We start from the raw sequence: 25283 nt of genomic DNA on the forward strand, positions 1-25283 counted from the left end.
CTTGAGGGCATCATGCATGCCACAACCTCAAGGTCACCCTGTACAGGTCCAGATCTCATGACCCAGGGGCTTGCATGGTGGATGCCCTTGCAACCCTAGGGCTGTTTTTCTCTCATGTACGCCCCCTCGAAGAAAGAGATTTAACAGGTAAGACATAAAAATCATTTTACAGCAGGTAATACAGAGTATTCACACGTGGGTTCAGAGGTTCCTAGCACAAGATTCTCAACATCAACTGGGCAAAAAAGTTTTGCTGAGAGCAGGGATCTTTATCTCCGCCCACTAAAAGATGCAGGATGTCTGTGCCATGTCAGTTGGATTACGCATTGGGACTGATGCTCTGACCTGGACAGATATTGAACAGTAAACTACAGATGTTCATTAACCAAACAATGATTCATATCAGTTCTTAGGAACAAAAATTGGACTGGATGTAATTAGTCCTGCACAGTATATGGTACTTGTTTCCTAGCACGGCGCCAGCGATTTTAATTGTATTGCATTGTTAACGCCACCCCACTGTTCACGGCAACCCGAAGAATGGCGAGTGCAGCGGTACTCATCCTCCGACCTTTTCATACCCCCACTATCCACGTCGGCGTGGAGTTGATTTTATAAAGTGTGGCGAGCGCAGCGAGGTGACGCGCATTACTTCACAGGTATTATGCGTCCCCTCGCGGGGCTCGCCGCGCTTCGGGCTCGGTGGCTCGCTACACTATATAAAATCAACTCCACGCTGACGTGGATAGTGGGGGTATGAAAAGGTCGGAGGACGTGTACCGCTGCGCTCGCCATGCTTCGGGTTGGCATCAATAGTGGGGTGGCGTTAACAATGGGGTGGCATACAATGAATGGGGGCCATTTAACATTGTACCCTATGTAAAATCGTGTTGGTTGCATCGGTCGCATTGCGTGCCACTATAATGGCATGCGATGGACGCGATCAACACGATTTCACCCTTGCCGGCAATAATGGATGAAAAATGACAGAAAATCGCGTCCATCGCATACCTTAAGTTACCTTAACTTAAGGTATGTGATTAACCACGACGGGTGCTGTGCTAGGAAACAAGTACCATATATATATGTATATATGTATGTATATATATATATATATATATATATATATGTGTGTGTGTGTGTGTGTGTGTATATGTATATATATATATATATATATATATATATGCAGGAAAAAAACAGAAAGCGCACAGGTGAGCTAGTATGAAAGTACAAATTTACTATTAATAACAGGCTCACATACATGTAAGTTTGAGAAAGCAGGTATGCGGTAATATAAAAACCAGCACAGCAGAGTCCACGATCAGAGATAAGCACAGCGGCAGGACATCAGCGGCTGGAAGCGGAGAACCCGGAGACGCTACAGCATGGATAGCTGAGATCAACGTCAACGTCAACTCAGGAACGCCCCAACGCGTTTCGTCAGCATATGACTTCGTCAGTCATATGCTGACGAAACGCGTTGCCAATACGACCGAATTACTGTACGAGTAGGCAGAAGAGCAGACAAATCGCATGGTGGCGTTAAACGTCCCGTGGTACATACTGTATATGTGATAATAAGATGTGGGCATGAATCACAGGAATTACCCTACCATTGATGTGGACAATTGTGGCACTTGTTCTAATGAAATCTTGTTCTGACGACAAATCTGAATTTATTTTTAAGGAAACTTTTATGTATCTTAGTTAAGAACAGTTTCTTATAAAGAACAGTGGGATCCCTTGCACTTTACCATTAGAAATAAGGATGAAACCAACAGTGAAATGGAAGGAGGGCCTTGCTCGCAAACTTACAATCCATAGGGAAATAGGTATTCTGTATCCCATAATGGTCCACCAGATGATAAAGGTTCTTGGTGTGATACAGTGAACCAGCGCAGTAATCCGGAGGGTAATATCCTAGTGGTGAGCATGTTTGTGCTGTATAGTGGGGATGTGATGGGATAGGAGAGGTGTATGATGGTAATAATTCTGGGCTATGATACGCTGCCTGACAGGTGAGTACCCCGGGAACGCCTGGAGGATCAGAGACTAGAGGAGACTCTTATTGTATGTGGGAGAGGATTCCCCAGAATGGGTGCAGCCCGGGGAAAGTCCTGCAGTCGTGTTTGGGAGCGAGTAATGAGTGTGGGTGCGGGACGTAGATCTGGTGAGGAGCAGAGAGGTCAGGTTGGGGGATGTAATGAGATAAGAGATGTACATTGGAGTATTTGATTTATTGCTATGTGTGTAAGTAACAGTATTTTATATTGAATATGGTAGAATACATGTAACCATTGGAGGGACTGACAGCGGATCCGGACACGAGGAATTATCCTATATGTGTATTAACAACTCAAATACAAAATTCGGTGTGTGTGTGTGTGTGTGTGTGTGTGTGTGTGTGTATGTGCTCTGTTTAGTGTGTTGGTGTTATACAGAGGGACGCTTGCTACACTAGGTAGCCCGAGGAGACAGAATAAAGCAATGAGGTGATACGAGGCGGCACGGGGTCAGAGTGGTCTTCATCGTCTTCCTCGCTGTTGGTTCCAGAGTCTTCTGGAGAAAGCCGGATGTGGGGTGTGACGGACACTTGATACCTCTGTGCCCCATGCAGAATGTGAGAAGATTGCTCTGAAGGAACATCTGACACCCACATAGAACGAGCCACCATGCTCCTTGTGTCACTGCGGGGTCTGCTGGTTACATCGGGGTGGTCTGCCCTACAGACAGGAAACACATGACACAAACATGACACATGACACAAACAACTCAGCATGTCATTGCCACATGTAGTAGGCTGTATATGCTGTATCTTATCATGTACTAGTCCGAGCGGCGCAGTTGTAACACAATACAGCAGGAGGCGCCACTATCCCAATACACAGCGCGGCTGTTACACTATACACAGGGCGACGTGGCTGTCACATAATACATAGAGCAGCACAGGCCAGAGCAGCTGTCACACAATACACAGAGTGGCGTGGCTGTCACACAATACTCCGAGTGGTGTGGCTGTCACACAATACACAGGGCGGGGCAGCTGTCACACAATATTCCGAGCGGCGTGGCTGTCACAATACGCAGGGCAGCACAGCTGTCACACAATACACAGGGCAACACAGTTGTCACACAATACGCATTGCAGCCCAGCTTTCAGATAATATGCAGGGCAGCACGGCAGTCACACAATACGCAGGGCGGCGTGGCTGTCACATAATACGCAGGGCGGTCACACAATACGCAGGGCGGCACGGCTGTCACACAATACGCAGGGCGGCGTGGCTGTCACATAATACGCAGGGCGGTCACACAATACGCAGGGCGGCACGGCTGTCACACAATATGCAGGGCAGCGCGGCTGTCACCCAATACGCAGGGCGGCGTGGCTGTCACATAATACGCAGGGCGGTCACACAATACGCAGGGCGGCACGGCTGTCACACAATATGCAGGGCAGCGCGGCTGTCACCCAATACGCAGGGCGGCGTGGCTGTCACATAATACGCAGGGCGGTCACACAATACGCAGGGCGGCACGGCTGTCACACAATATGCAGGGCAGCGCGGCTGTCACCCAATACGCAGGGCGGCGCGGCCTGTACCTGTATATCTCTCCATGTTTATGTTTCCCATGACTCTGCTGGTGGAGACATAGGACCAGAGCGAAGAGCACTAAGAGAACAAGTGCCATGATCAGGGTCATTGTTATTGCAGCAAAGATGCCCATAGCGCTGAGTCCTCCTGCAACAGAGAACAGGGACCATGTGTCCAATCATATATGTAATACAGAACATCAACCATGTGTCCAATCATATATGTAATACAGAACATCAACCATGTGTCCAATCATATACGTAATACAGAACAGGGTCCATGTGTCCAATCATATATGTAATACAGAACATCAACCATGTGTCTAATCATATATGTAATACAGAACATCGACCATGTGTCTAATCATATATGTAATACAGAACATCGACCATGTGTCCAATCATATATGTAATACAGAACATCGACCATGTGTCTAATCATATATGTAATACAGAATATCGACCATGTGTCCAATCATATATGTAATACAGAACATCGACCATGTGTCCAATCATATATGTAATACAGAACATCGACCATGTGTCCAATCATATATGTAATACAGAACATCAACCATGTAACCAATCATATATGTAATACAGAACAGGGACCATGTGTCCAATCATATATGTAATACAGAACATCGACCATGTGTCTAATCATATACGTAATACAGAACATCGACCATGTTATCAATCATATATGTAATACAGAACATCGACCATGTGTCCAATCATATATGTAATACAGAACATCGACCAAGTGTCTAATCATATACGTAATACAGAACAGGGTCCATGTGTCCAATCATATATGTAATACAGAACATCAACCATGTGTCCAATCATATATGTAATACAGAACAGGGACCATGTGTCTAATCATATATGTAATACAGAACATCGACCATGTGTCTAATCATATATGTAATACAGAACATCGACCATGTGTCCAATCATATATGTAATACAGAACATCGACCATGTGTCCAATCATATATGTAATACAGAACATCTACCATGTATCCAATCATATATGTAATACAGAACAGGGACCATGTGTCCAATCATATATGTAATACAGAACAGGGACCATGTATCTAATTATATATGTAATACAGAACATCGACCATGTGTCCAATCATATATGTAATACAGAACATCGACCATGTGTCCAATCATATATGTAATACAGAACATCAACCATGTGTCTAATCATATACGTAATACAGAACAGGGTCCATGTGTCTAATCATATATGTAATAAAGAACATCAACCATGTGTCTAATCATATATGTAATACAGAACATCGACCATGTGTCCAATCATATATGTAATAGAGAACAGGGACCATGTGTCCAATCATATATGTAATACAGAACATCGACCATGTGTCTAATCATATATGTAATACAGAACATCAACCATGTGTCCAATCATATATGTAATACAGAACATCGACCATGTGTCCAATCATATATGTAATACAGAACAGGGTCCATGTGTCTAATCATATATGTAATACAGAACATCAACCATGTGTCCAATCATATATGTAATACAGAACATCGACCATGTGTCCAATCATATATGTAATAGAGAACAGGGACCATGTGTCCAATCATATATGTAATACAGAACAGTGACCATGTGTCCAATCATATATGTAATACAGAACAGGGACCATGTGTCCAATCATATATGTAATACAGAACAGGGACCATGTGTCCAATCATATATGTAATACAGAACAGGGACCATGTGTCCAATCATATATGTAATACAGAACAGGGACCATGTGTACAATCATATATGTAATACAGAACAGGGACCATGTGTCCAATCATATATGTAATACAGAACATCAACCATGTGTCCAATCATATATGTAATACAGAACAGGGACCATGTATCCAATCATATACGTAATACAGAACAGGGTCCATGTATCCAATCATATATGTAATACAGAACATCGACCATGTGTCCAATCATATATGTAATACAGAACATCAACCATGTGTCCAATCATATATGTAATACAGAACAGTGACCATGTGTCTAATCATATATGTAATACAGAACAGGGACCATGTATCCAATCATATATGTAATACAGAACAAGGACCATGTGTCCAATCATATATGTAATACAGAACATCGACCATGTGTCCAATCATATATGTAATACAGAACAGGGACCATGTATCCAATCATATATGTAATACAGAACAGGGACCATGTGTCCAATCATATATGTAATACAGAACAGGGACCATGTGTCTAATCATATATGTAATACAGAACATCGACCATGTGTCCAATCATATATGTAATACAGAACAGGGACCATGTGTCTAATCATATATGTAATACAGAACATCGACCATGTGTCTAATCATATATGTAATACAGAACATCGACCATGTGTCTAATCATATATGTAATACAGAACATCGACCATGTGTCTAATCATATATGTAATACAGAACATCTACCATGTGTCTAATCATATATGTAATACAGAACAGGGACCATGTGTCCAATCATATATGTAATACAGAACAGGGACCATGTGTCCAATCATATATGTAATACAGAACAGGGACCATGTGTCCAATCATATATGTAATACAGAACAGGGACCATGTGTCCAATCATATATGTAATACAGAACAGGGACCATGTGTCCAATCATATATGTAATACAGAACATTGACCATGTGTCTAATCATATATGTAATACAGAACATCGACCATGTGTCTAATCATATATGTAATACAGAACATCGACCATGTGTCTAATCATATATGTAATACAGAACAGGGACCATGTGTCCAATCATATATGTAATACAGAACAGTGACCATGTGTCCAATCATATATGTAATAGAGAACAGGGACCATGTGTCCAATCATATATGTAATACAGAACATCAACCATGTAACCAATCATATATGTAATACAGAACATCAACCATGTATCCAATCATATACGTAATACAGAACAGGGACCATGTGTCCAATCATATATGTAATACAGAACATCAACCATGTGTCCAATCATATATGTAATACAGAACATCGACCATGTGTCCAATCATATATGTAATACAGAACATCAACCATGTAACCAATCATATATGTAATACAGAACAGGGACCATGTGTCCAATCATATATGTAATACAGAACATTGACCATGTGTCTAATTATATATGTAATACAGAACAGGGACCATGTGTCCAATCATATATGTAATACAGAACATCGACCATGTGTCCAATCATATATGTAATACAGAACATCAACCATGTGTCCAATCATATATGTAATACAGAACAGGGACCATGTGTCCAATCATATATGTAATACAGAACAGGGACCATGTGTCCAATCATATACGTAATACAGAACATCGACCATGTGTCCAATCATATATGTAATACAGAACAGGGCCAATGTGTCCAATCATATATGTAATACAGAACAGGGACCATGTGTCCAATCATATATGTAATACAGAACATCAACCATGTAACCAATCATATATGTAATACAGAACAGGGACCATGTGTCCAATCATATATGTAATACAGAACATCGACCATGTGTCCAATCATATACGTAATACAGAACATCGACCATGTGTCCAATCATATATGTAATACAGAACAGGGACCATGTGTCCAATCATATATGTAATACAGAACAGGGACCATGTGTCCAATCATATATGTAATACAGAACATCGACCATGTGTCTAATCATATATGTTAAACAGAACAGGGACCATGTGTCCAATCATATATGTAATACAGAACAGGGACCATGTGTCCAATCATATATGTAATACAGAACATCAACCATGTGTCCAATCATATATGTAATACAGAACAGGGACCATGTGTCCAATCATATATGTAATACAGAACATTGACCATGTGTCCAATCATATATGTAATACAGAACAGGGACCATGTGTCTAATCATATATGTAATACAGAACATCAACCATGTGTCCAATCATATATGTAATACAGAACATTGACCATGTGTCCAATCATATATGTAATACAGAACAGGGACCATGTGTCCAATCATATATGTAAAACACAGAACAGGGACCATGTGTCCAATCCAGAGGCGTAACTAAAACTCTCTGGGCCCCATAGCAGAATTTTAAAAGGGGCCCCCCTTTGTACAGGGTGACACATGAACACAGGTAGTGGGGGATACAAGGGGTCACAAAAACATTTACACAGAGGTAGGAGGGTACAAAATGTCATACACGGGAGGGGGATGGTTGGAACGTACAGCATGCATACACAGAGGCATACACTTTCTTCCCTCCAGACTCCGGGCCCGGGATCATGTGAGCGGCCACATGTGGGGATATGTGCCTGTGCCCTACGCCGCCCTCTTTCCCCAGACGCCAGAGGGCGACTCTGTGTGTGTGACCCCCACAGAAGCATGTAGGGGTACAAGATTACAGAGGGGGTCACACACACAGATCAAGGTGATACAGGGGTCACACTGGGGATTAGGGGCGAGCAGGTGTCATACACTGGGGAAATGGATTCAAGGGGTCACACACCGGGGATGAAGAAGATGTCACGTATAGGGGATGTGTGGTACGGGGGGGGGGGTCACACACCGGGGATGAAGAAGATGTCACGTATAGGGGATGTGTGGTACGGGGGGGGGGGGGGGGGGTGTCACACACCAGGGATGAGGGTGAAAGAGGAGACAAGTTGGCATACATGGGAATAGGGGTGCAGGAGGTAATGCACCAGGGATATTTCGGGTCAAGGAGGGGGTCAAACACACTGCAGAGGGTAGGTGGGTCATACCGTTTCACACACACAAAGGATCACACCTGGGGTACAGGTAGGAGGGTAAAGTTGCATGGACAATTACCAATCAGGGGAGGTGAGCTGCAGGAAGGGTAGCATGTGGACCCAGGGGGAAGGGGAGGCTGCAATGACATATACTAAACTGCTGCACTTGATGATGGTGGCACCGCTGGAGGGAGAAGGAGGCAGGTCAGCGCTGCTTCCCCTCATGGTGCGGCTGCTAGAGGAATGACTAGGTGCTGGGTCTGCGAGGTGGGGGAGGGGGGCGGCACAACATCTCCCCCCGGCGTCTGTGGAAATAGGGCGGCGCAGGGCACAGGCCCACATCCCCGCATGTGGGGGGAAGAGGGCGGCTCACATGATCCCGGGCCCGGCGTCTGGGGGAAGAGGGCGGCTGCGGCTCACACATCTCCGGCATCTGGGGGGGGTACCGCTGCCGAGAGTGCCGCTGCCATGAGATACGCTGCACATAGTCATAGAGGGCAGTGTAATTGGGTGCAGGCGGAGCAACGGGCCCTACCAACAGCTCGGGGCCCATTGCAGCTGCACCCACGGTAGTTATGCCACTGGTCCAATCATATATGTAACACACAGAATATGGGCCAGGGGGAGCATTGGGCCCTACCGACAGCTTGGGCCCCATAGCAGCTGCACCCTCGGTAGTTATGCCACTGGTCCAATCATATATGTAACACACAGAATATGGGCCAGGGGGAGCATTGGGCCCTACCGACAGCTCGGGGCCCATTGCAGCTGCACCCACGGTAGTTATGTCACTGGTCCAATCATATATGTAACACACAGAATATGGGCCAGGGGGAGCATTGGGCCCTACCGACAGCTTGGGCCCTATAGCAGCTGCACCCTCGGTAGTTATGCCACTGGTCCAATCATATATGTAACACACAGAATATGGGCCAGGGGGAGCATTGGGCCCTACCGACAGCTTGGGCCCTATAGCAGCTGCACCCTCGGTAGTTATGCCACTGGTCCAATCATATATGTAACACACAGAATATGGGCCAGGGGGAGCATTGGGCCCTACCGACAGCTTGGGCCCCATAGCAGCTGCACCCTCGGTAGTTATGCCACTGGTCCAATCATATATGTAACACACAGAATATGGGCCAGGGGGAGCATTGGGCCCTACCGACAGCTTGGGCCCCATAGCAGCTGCACCCTCGGTAGTTACGGCACATGTCCAATCATAACACAGAACAGCGGACACATGTCCAATCATATATGACATAAATCCGACTATAAGACCCCCTCTGATAGCCATGGCGAGTCCCTGTAGCTAGAGATGTCTGCCAGGACAACACCATCATTGCCAGTTGGGAGGCCAGGTATAGGGCAGCCGCCTCTTTCAAGACTCTTACAAAATCATTCAAAAAATCTCCCAAACCATTGAAAAAGCAACCAGGTGTAGTGAAACGGGTAAGGGGGATCCTGTTGCTCCACCTCCCATTGTTGTTCCTGCATTGCAGACCAAACCAGCCGCAGCAGACTTTTTATTATATTCCAATAGGACCCACATTGGACTCTTAAGGGACAATCTTGGAGGTATGACTAAAATTCGTCATAAGAATGCCACCATATAAGGAGTTGGTTATCTGTGCCATCCTGGCCCAATTTCACTGTTTGTGGACAATATAGGAACGGACTCTCCAGTACACCCCAAATTACATATGGTTGGTGGTTAATATCAAATTCAGATTTTAATCCAGATTAATTCATTCTAATCAGTTTTTCATTATGGCTTTTTACCTAATTGAGAAAATGTATTTGTGATAGATCCACCAATCCTGATTTGTTTAGCACTGTTTACCTTGTTTTTTATGTGGGTATATTCTTCAGGACTGACTATCCTATGTTATAGCAGCAGCTGGTAAAGACCACCCATGCCGAGCGCCCGCTCTAGCCTCACGAGTGAGGTCTGGCCCACAATTCTTGTATCCTAGCCTCCATTTCCCCTATTAGACAGGCTAGTATCCTGTTGGCCTTATTTGTTGCTACATGACACTGAGCACTACACCCAGTCTGTTGTCAGTTTGATCTCCTAGATCCTTATCCAGCTCTGATCTAACCAATGCCTCTCCGCTTAGATTATAACTAGCACACTGGTTGTGTCTCCCATGATGCATAACTTTGCATTTATCCACATTGAACCTCATTTTCCCATTGTTTGCCCACTCATCTAGATTATTTAGATGGCTCTGGAGCGTGGACACATCCTCCTCTGATCTAATCACCCTGCTCAGTTTTGTGTAATCGCACCCCTATATCGCTAATATGTTAACTAAAAGTGGCCCTAGTACCGATCCCTGTGGCCCTCCACTTAGTACTGATATTTACAGCCACTCTCTGTTCTCTATCCTGTAGCCAGTTTCTTAACCAACTACAAATTTTTACCCCCAATTTCAATTCCGCCATTTTATTGATCAACCTCTTATGTGGCACAGAAAAATCCAGGCAGCCCACGTCTACCGCATGTCATTATCTAGGTTAGCTGCTCTCCATAACATAGAAAGGTTGTGCTTCACTAGGGTGAGTTACAGCCAGCTGCGGATGGCAATTCATCTTGGTGGTGTAAGACTATTGCTAGGTGGTCCCCAGCCAACGTCATAAAAATGAACACTAGTTGATTAACAGTGCATGGGCCAATTAAATGTTAACCTCCTTTTCATAAACCGATAAGAGACTGTCAATCCTATAATTACATAAACCAATCAGAAGCCCTCATTTGCATTAGGTTTATTTTGCTCTCCATAACATGGAAAGGTTGTGCTTCACACTAACGTAAATTAAAACCATCTGCAGATGACTGATAACAAATGAATGGTAGATAATTCATGTTATTGGTTTAAGACAATTGCCAGATGGTCCCAGCAGAAGATGTAAGATAGAAAACTGTCAGTCAAAGGTGCATAAACCAATCAAAGGCGCTTGTTTCCAAACTCCTTTTCATTAACTGATCAAAGGCACTCAATCTCATAATCATTTGCCTAACCCAATCAGAGGCTCTCATTTCCAATCTCATTTGGATAAGCCAATCAGAAGCCGTCTTTTCTAAACTAATTTGCATATGGTTTATTTTCCTCTCCATAACATAGAAAGGAAATGCTTAAATTAAACCAGGCGCAGCTTTGGACGGCCACTGATGATTTGATGTCATCAAAGGTTTGTGGCCAATGTCATATACCTTTGCCATTGAACTGGCTGGTTTCTCTCCATTGCTGGCAAAGCAAAACTTTTGTTTCGTATTGAAGTGTCCTCAAATACCTTGACGTAGGGATGGCCATGGATAGTGCTAAACAGTCCAATGGATGACCATTGATTCAAGCCCATCCCCTATATTTTGATTAACCCCTGGGTCTGTCAGTCAAAGACAATGGACGTTTATTTGATGCGCAATGATGGGGCGGTTCGGATCCTATATAGGTTACTGTTTATATCTATGGATTTTGGCTCCATGATAACAATAAGAAACAAACACATAGGAATCAGTCAGCTGCATAGCCCATATGGATTACTATTTAGTTCTGTGGATTTTACACCGGCCTAGACAATAACATTGAGAAACGAAGACTTGAGTATCAGTCGGCTGCGTAGCCCAGTGGTAAGGTATCTGCTCTCGTTACTGGCAATGCTGGTGAGTCCCATGTAGGTGACTTTTTAGTTCTATGGATTTTGGCTCCATGATAACATTAAGGAAAGAACACATAAGCATTAGTCAGCTGTGTAGCCCAGTGGTAAAGTTACTGGCAATGATAGGGATTCCCCGGTTTTGAATCCCATGTGGGTGATTATTTTAGTTCTGTGGATTTTGGCTCCATGATAACATTAAGAAACAAACCGATTAGTATCAGTTGGTTGCGTAGCCCAATGGTTTATTATCTGCTCTTGTTGCTGGCAATGATGAATGAGAATCAGTCGGCTGCATAGCCCAGTGGTAAGGTACCTGCTCTCGTTACTGGCAATGCTGGTGAGTCCTCTGGTTCGAATCCCATGTAGGTTACTATTTAGTTCTGTGGATTTTACACCGGCCTAGACAATAACATTTAGAAACGAAGACGTCAGTATCAGTCGGCTGCGTAGCCCAGTGGTAAGGTATCTGCTCTCGTTACTGGCAATGCTGGTGAGTCCTCTGGTTCGAATCCTGTGTATGTTACTATTTAGTTCTGTGGATTTTACATTGGCCTAGACAATAACATTTAGAAACGAAGACTTGAGTATCAGTCGGCTGCGTAGCCCAGTGGTAATGTACCTGCTCTCGTTACTGGCAATGCTGGTGAGTCCCCCGGTTCGAATCCCGTGTATGTTACTATTTAGTTCTGTGGATTTTACACCGGCCTAGACAATAACATTTAGAAACGTAGACTTGAGTATCAGTCGGCTGCGTAGCCCAGTGGTAAGGTATCTGCTCTCGTTACTGGCAATGATGGTGAGTCCCCCGGTTTGAATCCTATGTGGGTTACTATTTAGTTCTGTGGATTTTACACCGGCCTAGACAATAACATTTAGAAACGAAGACATTAGAATCAGTCGGCTGCGTAGCCCAGTGGTTAAGTATCTGCTCTCGTTACTGGCAATGATGGTGAGTCCCCCGGTTCGAATCCTGTGTATGTTACTATTTAGTTCTGTCGTTTTTACACCGGCCTACACAATAACATTTAGAAACGAAGACATTAGAATCAGTCGGCTGCGTAGCCCAGTGGTTAAGTATCTGCTCTCGTTACTGGCAATGATGGTGAGTCCCCCGGTTCGAATCCTGTGTATGTTACTATTTAGTTCTGTGGATTTTACACCGGCCTACACAATAACATTTAGAAACGAAGACTTGATCATCAGTTGGCTGCGTAGCCCAGTGGTAAGGTATCTGCTCTCGTTACTGGCAATTATGGTGAGTCCCCCGGTTTGAATCCTGTGTATGTTACTATTTAGTTCTGTGGATTTTACACCGGCCTAGACAATAACATTGAGAAACGAAGACTTGAGTATCAGTCGGCTGCGTAGCCCAGTGGTAAGGTACCTGCTCTCGTTACTGGCAATGCTGGTGAGTCCTCTGGTTCGAATCCCATGTAGGTTACTATTTAGTTCTGTGGATTTTACACCGGCCTAGACAATAACATTTAGAAACGAAGACGTCAGTATCAGTCGGCTGCGTAGCCCAGTGGTAAGGTATCTGCTCTCGTTACTGGCAATGCTGGTGAGTCCTCTGGTTCGAATCCTGTGTATGTTACTATTTAGTTCTGTGGATTTTACATTGGCCTAGACAATAACATTTAGAAACGAAGACTTGAGTATCAGTCGGCTGCGTAGCCCAGTGGTAAAGTATCTGCTCTCGTTACTGGCAATGATGGTGAGTCCCCCGGTTCGAATCCCTCTAGTACAGGCCTGGCCTGCCTGTGGCTCTCCAGCTGCTGTGTAACCACAAGTCTCAGCATGCTGGGACTTGTGGTTTCGCAGCGGCTGGAGAGTCACAGGTGGGCCAGACCTGCTTTAGCACCCGGATAATGATCCCGCTGGATGATGGACAATCGCTGTGCTTCTGGGAGGATGACGTAAATGTCGGACCACAAGCACAGCCCCTTCCCTGACAGCTCTATGGTGAATCCCAATAGTTAGGTGTGTAGCTAGAGATGTGTGCCAGGGCACCGCCATCATTGCCAGTAGAGAGGGTAGGTACAGGGCAAGATACGCAGCCGAATTTTGATGAACTTTACAAAATCATTTAAATAAAAAAACCTTTATAACCTACCATGGGATTCGAACCCTGGTCTCCATATCCTCACAGCACAGGTTACCTGCCGATATAACCACTGAGCTATGGAAGATCTTATAGAGACAGGGTAGTTTTGATTCCCATGTAGTTTCCATGTGGTTCTGTGGATTCCGCACTGGGTAGATGATAGACACCATTGAGAAATTAACAGGAGATGTTACTATTGGCTGCGTAGCCTGATGGGTTAGTGGTTGCTTTCTATGATGGTGAGGTCCCAGGTTGGATTCCCATGTGGGTTACTATTTGGGTCTGTAGATAGATTTAGGAATATCCGCATAGATCGCTGCACTTACTCATTATTATGTATTAATACTTTCCTATTATTATATTATTCCGGTGAATTGAATTGTGTTCACCAAGCACCTTGGAGGTTCTCTTAGGAATATTAAATACGAATGCAAGAGAAAAGTATTCCTAATACAGGGCCCTCATAGGATTAATATTTAATACATTTCTGATTTATTTATCTTCTTAGGGATTGGTTGCAAACAAAGACACAACTAAAATGTACCATATATACTCGAGTATAAGCCTACTTTTTCAGAACATTTTTTAGGCTGAAAAAGCCCCCCTCAGCTTATACTCGAGTGAGGGTCCCACTTGAGTCAATATGTTTTCCCAGTTTTTTTGTTGTAAAATTAGGTGCCTCGGCTTATATTCGGGTCGCCTTATACTCGAGTATATACGGTAACTTTTATTGGTACTATTATAATGACTGGAAGCCAGCGAGATATAAACATTCATTTGACAAAATGAATATGTGAGAAAAGTGAGAACAGTTGAAAGTTTTGTGGCCTGTATTTGAGTTCTGTACAAAGTGATGATTTCTATTTATAATAAAGTGCTTCCACTAATAGTTTGTATCTTGTGTGTAATTTAGTAATTCTGCTTCTATAAATGATAAGTATAACGCTATAACACAGTAGCATCGTTCCCTGTAGTCTCAGGCTTGTATGTTCTAACGTCCCCTAATTTATTTACTCTCTGGGGTGAAATCTGTTGGATAATTATCTTACAAACATAGGGGTTATGGCGATATACTCTGTCCCATGCAGATTTATAGCATTCACATGCGATTCTCTGTCTGTGTAACAGCGTATTTAGGTGTAATGACCTTAATACTAGCAATAGAAGTATCTTCTTCTTTCTAAGTGTCCTGTGTATTACATACTAGTAAGCAAAAGCATCAAAAGCTAGTCTGCTACATTCCATGCTTGTGCATGTGTGAGAAAGCGATGTAGTGTCACTCTCTACCAGCAGATGGCAGTATTTCGGAAATTCAATTTGTAGCAAAACTAATCCTGAGGGGGGGGGGGGTTGCTGGTAGAGGGGGGGTGCAGGAGTAATGGTGGATGGTGGCTGTGGAGTAATGGTGGATGGTGGGGGTGTACTGTAGCCCTGGCTGGGCGGGGGGAGGTGATGTCAAGGGGGTGGAACGTTATACACATAAAACACTGGTCTTTACCCCAGTTTTGCTACCTGCACATCCAGACATTGGCAATCACAGGGGAAAGAATGCCTGATTTATAACCCTTTTTTGTTATTTTTCCACCTTCTAGTAGTGCCCCTTAGACAATATGCCAGACACTGTAATGACCCTTACGCATTATGCCACACACAGTCGTGCCCATTACACAATGCCACACACAATGTCCTGTACACATCATGTCACACACCATAATGTCCCTTAGACAATATACCAAACATCTTAATGCCCCTTACACATTCTGCGCAGGGTAGGGAAATGAGGATTAGGTTTAGGCAGCGGGGTACAGGGTTAGGCTTCGTGGGGGGGGATTAAGGTGTTATAATCTATCTGTACAAACACACACATTTTATATATAGATATATTGGGCGGGATGTTGTAACATCCGCGGCCCCCTTCGCCGGACATCGCATTTTTAATAACGGCATATGCTATAACATATGCCGTTATTCATGCAAGGGACAGCTCTTGCGGTAAGAGCTGTCCCTTGCGATGCGGTGCCGGCGCTGGACTTCCGGGTCTGTGACCCGGGAGTCCATCTGCGCATGCGCAGACCCCGGCGCCGGCCGCAGGGCACGCTGGGAGGGATCCGTGACGGATCCCTCAAACAGCGCTGCGGTAAGAAGCCCATAGGCTTCTGCAGGGATTCGCCAGCTTTAGCTGGCGATTCCCTCCGCAGCGCTGACACTGCGGAGGCGCCATATAGCATATAGAGATGCGGTAGAAACCCCGAAAACGGGGTTTTTACCGCATTTCTGCTATATAGCATCCCGCCCATTATAGTTTGGAATGAACTCTCTCATATATATATATATATATATATATATATATATATACACACACACACACACACACACATACAAAATCATGTCCAAGTTTGGAATGTCACTCTAATTAAAAGTAGTGTAAATGGTGGGGTGCCAGAAAATAAGTATTTATCAGTAAATTGTCATACCCAGTCAAGGCACTCCCGTTCTGTCAATCCTCACGAAATCTAACGGTACACTGTGTTCCAGCGGGAATGTTTCTTGAGTGAATGACAGAATGGGAATAACGTGACTGGGTATGACAAGTCATATACACACACACAAACATTTATATATGTATATATATTTCACAATGCAGCTTGAACACTTTTTAGCTTTTTTTTTACTTTTAGTGAATCCCAGCAAACAGAGCAGGATTAAGATCCCATCTGCACCTCTCTGCCCCCTGATCCCACCTGTACCTCTCAGCCCCGTGATCCCACCTGTACTGTACCTCTCCATTCCCTGTGCACCTCTCCATCCTCCTGCACATTTCCATCTCCCTTGCACTTCTCTATCCTTCTGCCCCCCTGCACCTCTCTGCCCCCTGATCCCACCTGTACCTCTCCATTCCCTGTGCACCTCTCCATCCTCCTGCACATTTCCATCTCCCTTGCACTTCTCTATCCTTCTGCCCCCTTGCAACTCTCTGTTCCTCCTTTACCTCTCCATCCCCCTGACTCCCTTCGCCTCTCCGGCTCCCTGTCCTTCCTGCATCTGTCAAATAAAATATATGTAGAAAACATAACAAATATGCAACAAAATTTCTGGCATTTGCCTAACTTCAGGCAGGCAGCAGGTGGAGCATGTGGCAGGTAGCAAGCAAGCATGGGGCGGGCAGAGGAGGTAAGGTGCAGCATTAGCCAGTCCCCGTCTATTGTAGCCTGCGCGGCAGCTACTCCCGGTGCAGGCTGCAACTTCACATATGGAAATCAGCTGTCACAGCCCAGCACGACCCTGCAGCGCGTGTGTCTGTGACAGCTGCCACTGGGGAAGCAGGGCCATGGCTGCCTTATACACGCACATATACCATACAGACACACATCACATACACGCACATACCATACATATATAGACAAACAGGACATACATGCACACATACAGTAATCACATGCATGCCATACATACACACAGGACATGCCATACAGACACGAACACATACCATATAGACACACAGGACATACACGCGCACATACCATACAGACACACAGGACATACACGCGCACATACAGTAATCACACGCATGCCATACATACACACAGGACATGCCATACAGACACGAACACATACCATACAGACACACAGGACATACACGCGCACATACCATACACACACAGGACATACACGCACACATACCTTAGACACACAGGACATACATGTGTACATACAGTAATCACACGCATGCCATACATACACACAGGACAAGCCATACAGACACGAACACATACCGGACATACACGCGCACAGGACATACACGACGTGCACATACCATACACACACATGGCATACAACCACAGATACCATACCACATGCACACATACAGCATATTTATAAACATACACAAGCTATAGACACACATAACATACACAAATACACACAAAGTATACACACATACAGCATACTTACAAACACCAATACTAAAGCAAATACCCCCCACAAGCAATGGAGGGCACCCAGTTCCCATATCATACCTCCCAGCATACCCCTCTCCAGGAGGGACACTTTGCTCTGCTCCTGCACATTCCCTGGTAATGTATGATTGCTGTCACCTGTTTTAAACAGGTAAATGGATCAGAAAGGTGTTTCCCCACAGGTGATGGCAATCATAAATGAAGAAGAAAGTACAGAAACAGAGCAGTGTGTCCCTCCTGGAGAGGGTCATGTTGGGAGGTATGCCATATACTCAGTCCTCCCCCTTCCCACTGCAGCTACCAAGACATAGTGCTCACTGGCCACCAGCATACATTAATGGTGCCCACACCTTTCTCCCCCTGTGCATGCCCCTGCAGCTGGCACCCACCACAAGGGACACAAACCTGTAATCAGCATGTCACCCATTCATTGCTCCGTCTATCAGGCAGCCCCATGTCCTGGGGACAGAGAGAGGAGCTTCCTGACAGCCGAGGAGCTCAGTGTGCGCTGCAGCGCCACCTACAGGCGGCTCAATAGTATATACCCAGCTTCCTCCCAGCAGAGCACTGAGCTGAGCTTGCACGGCTTTTATGGGCCCTACACACATAGCGATGTGTGTAGGGCGACCTAGCTATGCTGCGCCGCTATCGCATAGCACACAGAGCTGACAGCCCACACACAGAGCGAGCTGTCAGCTCTGTGTGCTAAGCGAGCAGACAGCGCCAGTGTTCTCCGGTGCGAGAACCCTGCCGATGCCGAGATTGATGGACACTGTCCACCAATCTCGGCCAGCGTTAAAGACGCGCGGGGACGCGCACGGCTGCCCATATAGCCCCCACACATACACCGATGTGCGGGCATTTGCTAAGCGACTTTGACAAACTAAGCAAAATCGCTTAGAAAATGCCTAAATATCGGTATGTGTGTAGGCCGTATAAGAGTGCCGGGACCCTGCTGCGCCCCAGTGGCACCAGCTCCCCCCCCCCCCCCGTGGCGGCTGGGGCTTCCTAGCCATAGCTACGCCGCTGCTTTTAGTAACCTAGGGGGGGGGGATGTTCTAACATCCGCACCCCAGCTCCGCCCCCTATCGCCGCACATCGCTTACATAATTGACGCATATGCACTAACATATGCGATAATTATGGCAAAGGACAGCTCTTGCGTTAAGAGCTGTCCTTTGCGGTGAGAGTCAGCGGGTCCCACAGGGACCCGGCGGCTCCCCCTCCCTCCCACACCCAACACTGCTGCTGCTGCGCCGGGCTCTCTTCCTCCCTGCACCCGGAAGAGGATCAGTGCAGGGAGAAGGTCACAGGTTCTGGCAGCTCTGTGCTGCCCGGACACAGGTGAGAGGGGGGGCGATGCGGGGCGGTGGTGGTCCGTGGGGGGTGGCGACGGTGTGTCGGTGCGGGACGGCGGAGGGTTGCGGTAGAAGCCCATGCAGGTACACCCTGATAACAGGGTTTTTACCGCATTTTTAGCTTAGAGAATCTCCCCCCTAGGGTGTATTCCGTCCGGGCCATGAGATTTGTTACTGTTTAAATTCTGTAATCTATTTTTGACTATTTCCTCACTTAAACATACAGCTTGGGAGCAACCAAGAGCTGAGCATTTAATCTGTGGAAGATCTGAGGATTCCTCCCTTGTAAATACTGAAGCAAAAAATTCATTGAATAATTCCATACCTCCCAACTTGTGTCCGGATGAAATAGGGACACTCGCGCCCGAAAAGGGGGCGGGGCGTATGCAAATGAGGGCGCAACTTATGCTAATTAGCCACGACCTCATTTTCATACGAGTATAGACGCTGTGCGCATGCGCACAGCGTCTATTCTACTAGATTGGGACAGTTGGGAGGTATGTAATTCTGCTTTCTCTTTCCCCTCTATTCCCAGGGTACCCTGCTTATTTATTAGTGGGCCGATATTTTCCTGCCTTAACCGTTTCCCGTTGATATAACTGTAGAATGTTTTGGGATTAGATTTGCTATCTCTGGATATTTTACGTTCAGTCTCTGATTTAGCCATCTTGATTGTATTTTTACATTTCTTATTACATTCTTTATATGCTGCAAATGATTTGGGTGTCCCATCTTGTGTAAACGCTTTAAATGCCCTCCTTTATTTAGCTATTTCACATTTTGACTTTGCTGCTAAGCCACATAGGTTTCCTTTTGATGTCCGTTCTTTTATTTACCCTAGGAATATGTTACTGCAGTATATTTTTGTTAAAGTTCGCCACCGTTCAGTAGTATCCATACCTCTTCCAGTTTGTATACTTTAAGGACTCCTCAAAGTTACCAAAGTGTGTTCAATACATGCGTTCACACACTAACACACTAGCTACCTTCTACCTGTCCCACAATAACAAAATGGCCACCGCGGCACAGAAGGGATTAACCTAGGGTTAGCTCCAGAGCTTGTAGGTGTGATATGGAGCCAAGGGGACAATGGTACACATGCATGCTCAGCTCCGGCACTTAAACTGATTGCTTGGAGAGAACGGCACCTGCAGTATTGTGTGAGGGTCAGAGATAAAGAGGTCACTGGAGGCAAGGTAACATGTTTGTATGCTGTGCACCCTACAAATAGGGAATGGTCCTTTTTCAGGATTTCTGTTGGAGCAAATAAAAATCATTGCCTCAAGACAAAATTTGCTTCATTTTGTGACCAAGAGAAATACAAGAAATGTAGTCCCGTTCCCCACCTGTCCTAGTATGGGTCTAGCGTCTCCAAGCGCCACCCGCTGCAGGGGCCATGGAGCCAGATGTACTAAGCTTGAAGAGTGATAAACAGCCAGCCAATCAGCTCCTACCTGCTATGTCACAGGCTGCATACCCTCCAACATTTGAAGATAAGAAATCGGTACACGTTCAGAAAGAGGGCGTGGCCAATAACAAGGGGGCGTGGCCATGGTATAAAAAAAAATAAGGTGCAGCCACGTCCCCTTTCTGAATGTGTACTGTGCACCAACTACTACACCCCATGTATATGTGCCCAGGTTACCTATGCTGATGGTGTCCCTGGTCCTGTTGCTTGTGGACCTCCCCTTTCAGCCAGCATCGGATGTCATTCTACAGTTCCCCATCTGCTGTTCCATAACAGCACCACTATAGTGGATACCCAGCTCCAAGTGGCCAGCAGTGCATGCTGGGACTTGTAGTTCGCAACAGGAGATTCATGTTTGCAAAACTTTGCCAGCAGATGCGACTACTGAGTTAAGTTGAGGAAAAGGAGACAGAAGTAGTGTTATAGTGGGAGCAGTCATCCACCCCCAAGACACCCCACTTGGTCTTACCGGTTCATATGCCTTCTCCTCCTCCCCCCGCACGTCCAGGACCGGTGCGAGCTTCAGCCGCCGCGCGTGTGCTACGTCGCTTGCTCTGCCAGTGCAGGAAGGGAAGCGCCACTCAGTCAGTCTTCTTCACTGCAGCCAGCCACTCTTCTCCCTGTGCTGCTGTGCGCACGGGCAGCACAGGGAGAAGTGGCTGGCTGCAGTGAAGGATCATCTCCACGACGAGAAACTAACCGATACACCCACACATGTAGTTGCACAGAAAGCCCTATTATACTGACTGAGCGGCGCTTCCCTTCCTGCACTGGCCTGGGTGTCATTCAGAGCAAGCGACGTAGCACACGTGCGGCGACTGAAGCTCGCACCGGTCCCGGGCGTGCGGGGGAGGAGAATGCGGCAACACTGGAGCAGCAGGAGTTACTGTTCTGTGGCCCAGCTTGTTGTGCCAGTGCCCACCCGACCCGCAATGGACGATACAGCGTCAGTACCCACCCGACCCGCACTGACACCAGCGCGGGATTCCAAAAACCGGTACATTCGGTACACTATGATTTAGCCGGTACAGACCGTTTAAAAATGGTACTGTACCGGCTAAATCGGTACAGTTGGAGGGTATGAGGCTGTGTTTGAAAAATGACAGTTAGGAACTGATTGGCTGGTGGTTTATCACTCTCCATTGTATCACTTTTCAAGGCTTAGCACATCTCACCTCATGTGTGACCAGCAACGAGCCTGATCGGTAACCATGGTTACAGGCCACAGTAACCGGAGGGCTTTGTCTTACTTGGACCTTGCGTTTTGTGCTGTAATTTCCGCTATGTCTTTAGGGACCTCCTCAAACACCTTAGCTGCTTACTTCTTACATGTTAGTGTGCCACATGGAAGGAGTCTGGTGGTGGCAGCATTATGCCCGCACACTGCACAGTGGGTGGTGCAAGTAACAGGCGGTGGCCCAGTGACACTAGAACCCTTTCTGTAGCCAGTGAAGACAGGCATCCGGACACAAGAACCTTTATCTGTGACTACCATATACCACGGTCATCTTACCTATACGGATGTGTAGCTCCAGCGCACAGGACTGGGAGCCCAGCTGATTGGTGACCGTACAGCGATACAGACCAGATGTCTCCGACGTCAGATTGGTGAGAGTAACGGAACCACGGGAAACTGTGGAACAGCAATGGCAGTGTGTAAGATCCTCAGTGTGTACGGCATAATACATGGGCTCTGAGTGATATGGATCATTTACATCTTAGTATCATATTAGTAGTAGCACAGGAAGGGTGGGGGAGCAAGCGGTAGGTGGTCCCGCAGCACTACTACAGATGGAGGAGGTAGGTGGTCCCGCAGCACTACCACAGATGGAGGAGGTAGGTGGTCCCGCAGCACTACTACATATGGAGGAGGTAGGTGGTCCCGAAGCACTACTACAGATGGAGGAGGTAGGTGGTCCCGCAGCACTACTACAGATGGAGGAGGTAGGTGGTCCCGCAGCACTACTACAGATGGAGGAGGTAGGTGGTCCCGCAGCACTACTACAGATGGAGGAGGTAGGTGGTCCCGCAGCACTACTACAGATGGAGGAGGTAGGTGGTCCCGAAGCACTACTACAGATGGAGGAGGTAGGTGGTCCCGCAGCACTACTACAGATGGAGGAGGTAGGTGGTCCCGCAGCACTACTACAGATGGAGGAGGTAGGTGGTCCCGCAGCACTACTACCGAGTTTCCCCGATAATTAGACCTACCCCGATAATAAGCCCTACCCCAGATTTTGGACGCTGGTCCAAAATAAGCCCTCCCCCGAAATTAAGCCCTACCATTTTCCCCATGTAATTGTATGTACACCATATGTGTAGCCCCCGCTCAGCCCCCGCTGACTCCCGCTGACCCCCGCTGCCCTCCGCTCACCTCCTCTCACTCACCTACAGCACCGCAGCTCCCGTTCTCAGGGATGCATTGCGGTAGGCTCGGCGTGACGTCACGCCGCGCACATCGCGCCGCGCACATCACACGGCAGACTGGCTGGCTGCTGCTCACCACACAGCGCCATCAACGAACATCCAGTTAAAGTTAAAACAAACAGGTGGAGGCATGTAAAATGTGAAATACCGGCACATTAAATTATGGATTGCAGTGGGGCATTTCTTAAAGGCGCAGTGGGGAAAAAGACAGTGTCTTATTATCGGGGAAACACGGTACATATGGCGGAGGTAGGTGGTCCCGAAGCACTACTACAGATGGAGGAGGTAGGTGGTCCCGCAGCACTACTACAGATGGAGGAGGTAGGTGGTCCCGCAGCAATACTACAGATGGAGGAGGTAGGTGGTCCCGCAGCACTACTACAGATGGAGGAGGTAGGTGGTCCCGCAGCACTACTACAGATGGAGGAGGTAGGTGGTCCCGCAGCACTACTACAGATGGAGGACACTTTCTGTATTATTAGTAGTAGCGCAGGAAGGGTGGAGGTGCAGGAGGTAGGTGGTCCCGCAGCACTACTACAGATGGAGGAGGTAGGTGGTCCCGCAGCAATACTACAGATGGAGGAGGTAGGTGGTCCCGCAGCACTACTACAGATGGAGGAGGTAGGAGGTCCCGCAGCACTACTACAGATGGAGGAGGTAGGTGGTCCCGCAGCACTACTACAGATGGAGGACACTTTCTGTATTATTAGTAGTAGCGCAGGGAGGGTGGGGGTGCAGGAGGTAGGTGGTCCAGCAGCACTACTACAGATGGAGGACACTTTCTGTATTATTAGTAGTAGCGCAGGAAGGGTGGGGGTGCAGGAGGTAGGTGGTCCCGCAGCACTACTACAGATGGAGGACACTTTCTGTATTATTAGTAGTAGCACAGGAAGGGTGGGGGTGCAGGAGGTAGGTGGTCCCACAGCACTACTACAGATGGAGGACACTTTCTGTATCATTAGTAGTAGCGCAGGAAGGGTGGAGGTGCAGGAGGTAGGTGGTCCCGCAGCACTACTACAGATGGAGGACACTTTCTGTATTATTAGTAGTAGCGCAGGAAGGGTGGGGGTGCAGGAGGTAGGTGGTCCCGCAGCACTACTACAGATGGAGGACACTTTCTGTATTATTAGTAGTAGCACAGGAAGGGTGGGGGTGCAGGAGGTAGGTGGTCTCGGCAGCACTACTACAGATGGAGGACACTTTCTGTATTATTAGTAGTAGCGCAGGAAGGGTGGGGGTGCAGGAGGTAGGTGGTCCCGCAGCACTACTACAGATGGAGGACACTTTCTGTATTATTAGTAGTACCACAGGAAGGGTGGGGGTGCAGGAGGTAGGTGGTCCCACAGCACTACTACAGATGGAGGACACTTTCTGTATTATTAGTAGTAGCGCAGGAAGGGTGGAGGTGCAGGAGGTAGGTGGTCCCGCAGCACTACTACAGATGGAGGACACTTTCTGTATTATTAGTAGTAGCACAGGAAGGGTGGGGGTGCAGGAGGTAGGTGGTCCCGCAGCACTACTACAGATGGAGGACACTTTCTGTATTATTAGTAGTAGCGCAGGAAGGGTGGGGGTGCAGGAGGTAGGTGGTCCCGCAGCACTACTACAGATGGAGGACACTTTCTGTATTATTAGTAGTAGCACAGGAAGGGTGGGGGTGCAGGAGATAGGTGGTCCCGCAGCACAACTACAGATGGAGGACACTTTCTGTATTATTAGTAGTAGCACAGGAAGGGTGGGGGTGCAGGAGGTAGGTGGTTTCGGCAGCACTACTACAGATGGAGGACACTTTCTGTATTATTAGTAGTAGCGCAGGAAGGGTGGGGGTGCAGGAGGTAGGTGGTCCCGCAGCACTACTACAGATGGAGGA

The 25283-nt window shown here is 46.6% G+C and overlaps 1 protein-coding gene across 28 annotated transcripts in view; it reads right to left on the reverse strand.

The window, feature by feature from the left end:
• Positions 1-825: 825 nt before the first annotated feature.
• Positions 826-25283, reverse strand: part of LOC146049607 (immunoglobulin superfamily member 11-like) — a 571199-nt gene continuing 546741 nt past the window's right edge. For all 28 annotated transcript variants that reach the window (XM_083166144.1, XM_083166145.1, XM_083166139.1 and 25 more), the window contains 3 exons: positions 22500-22619; positions 3605-3743; positions 826-2723 (listed from right to left, as the gene is read on the reverse strand). In XM_083166144.1, coding sequence (XP_083022270.1) covers positions 2453-2723; positions 3605-3743; positions 22500-22619 — 530 coding nt within the window. In that variant the 3' untranslated portion in view covers positions 826-2452. The remainder of the gene's footprint in view (positions 2724-3604; positions 3744-22499; positions 22620-25283) is intronic.

This window comes from Crinia signifera, chromosome 12 (genome assembly GCF_055691185.1).
Source record: "Crinia signifera chromosome 12, ASM5569118v1, whole genome shotgun sequence".
Lineage (NCBI taxonomy): Eukaryota > Metazoa > Chordata > Amphibia > Anura > Myobatrachidae > Crinia > Crinia signifera.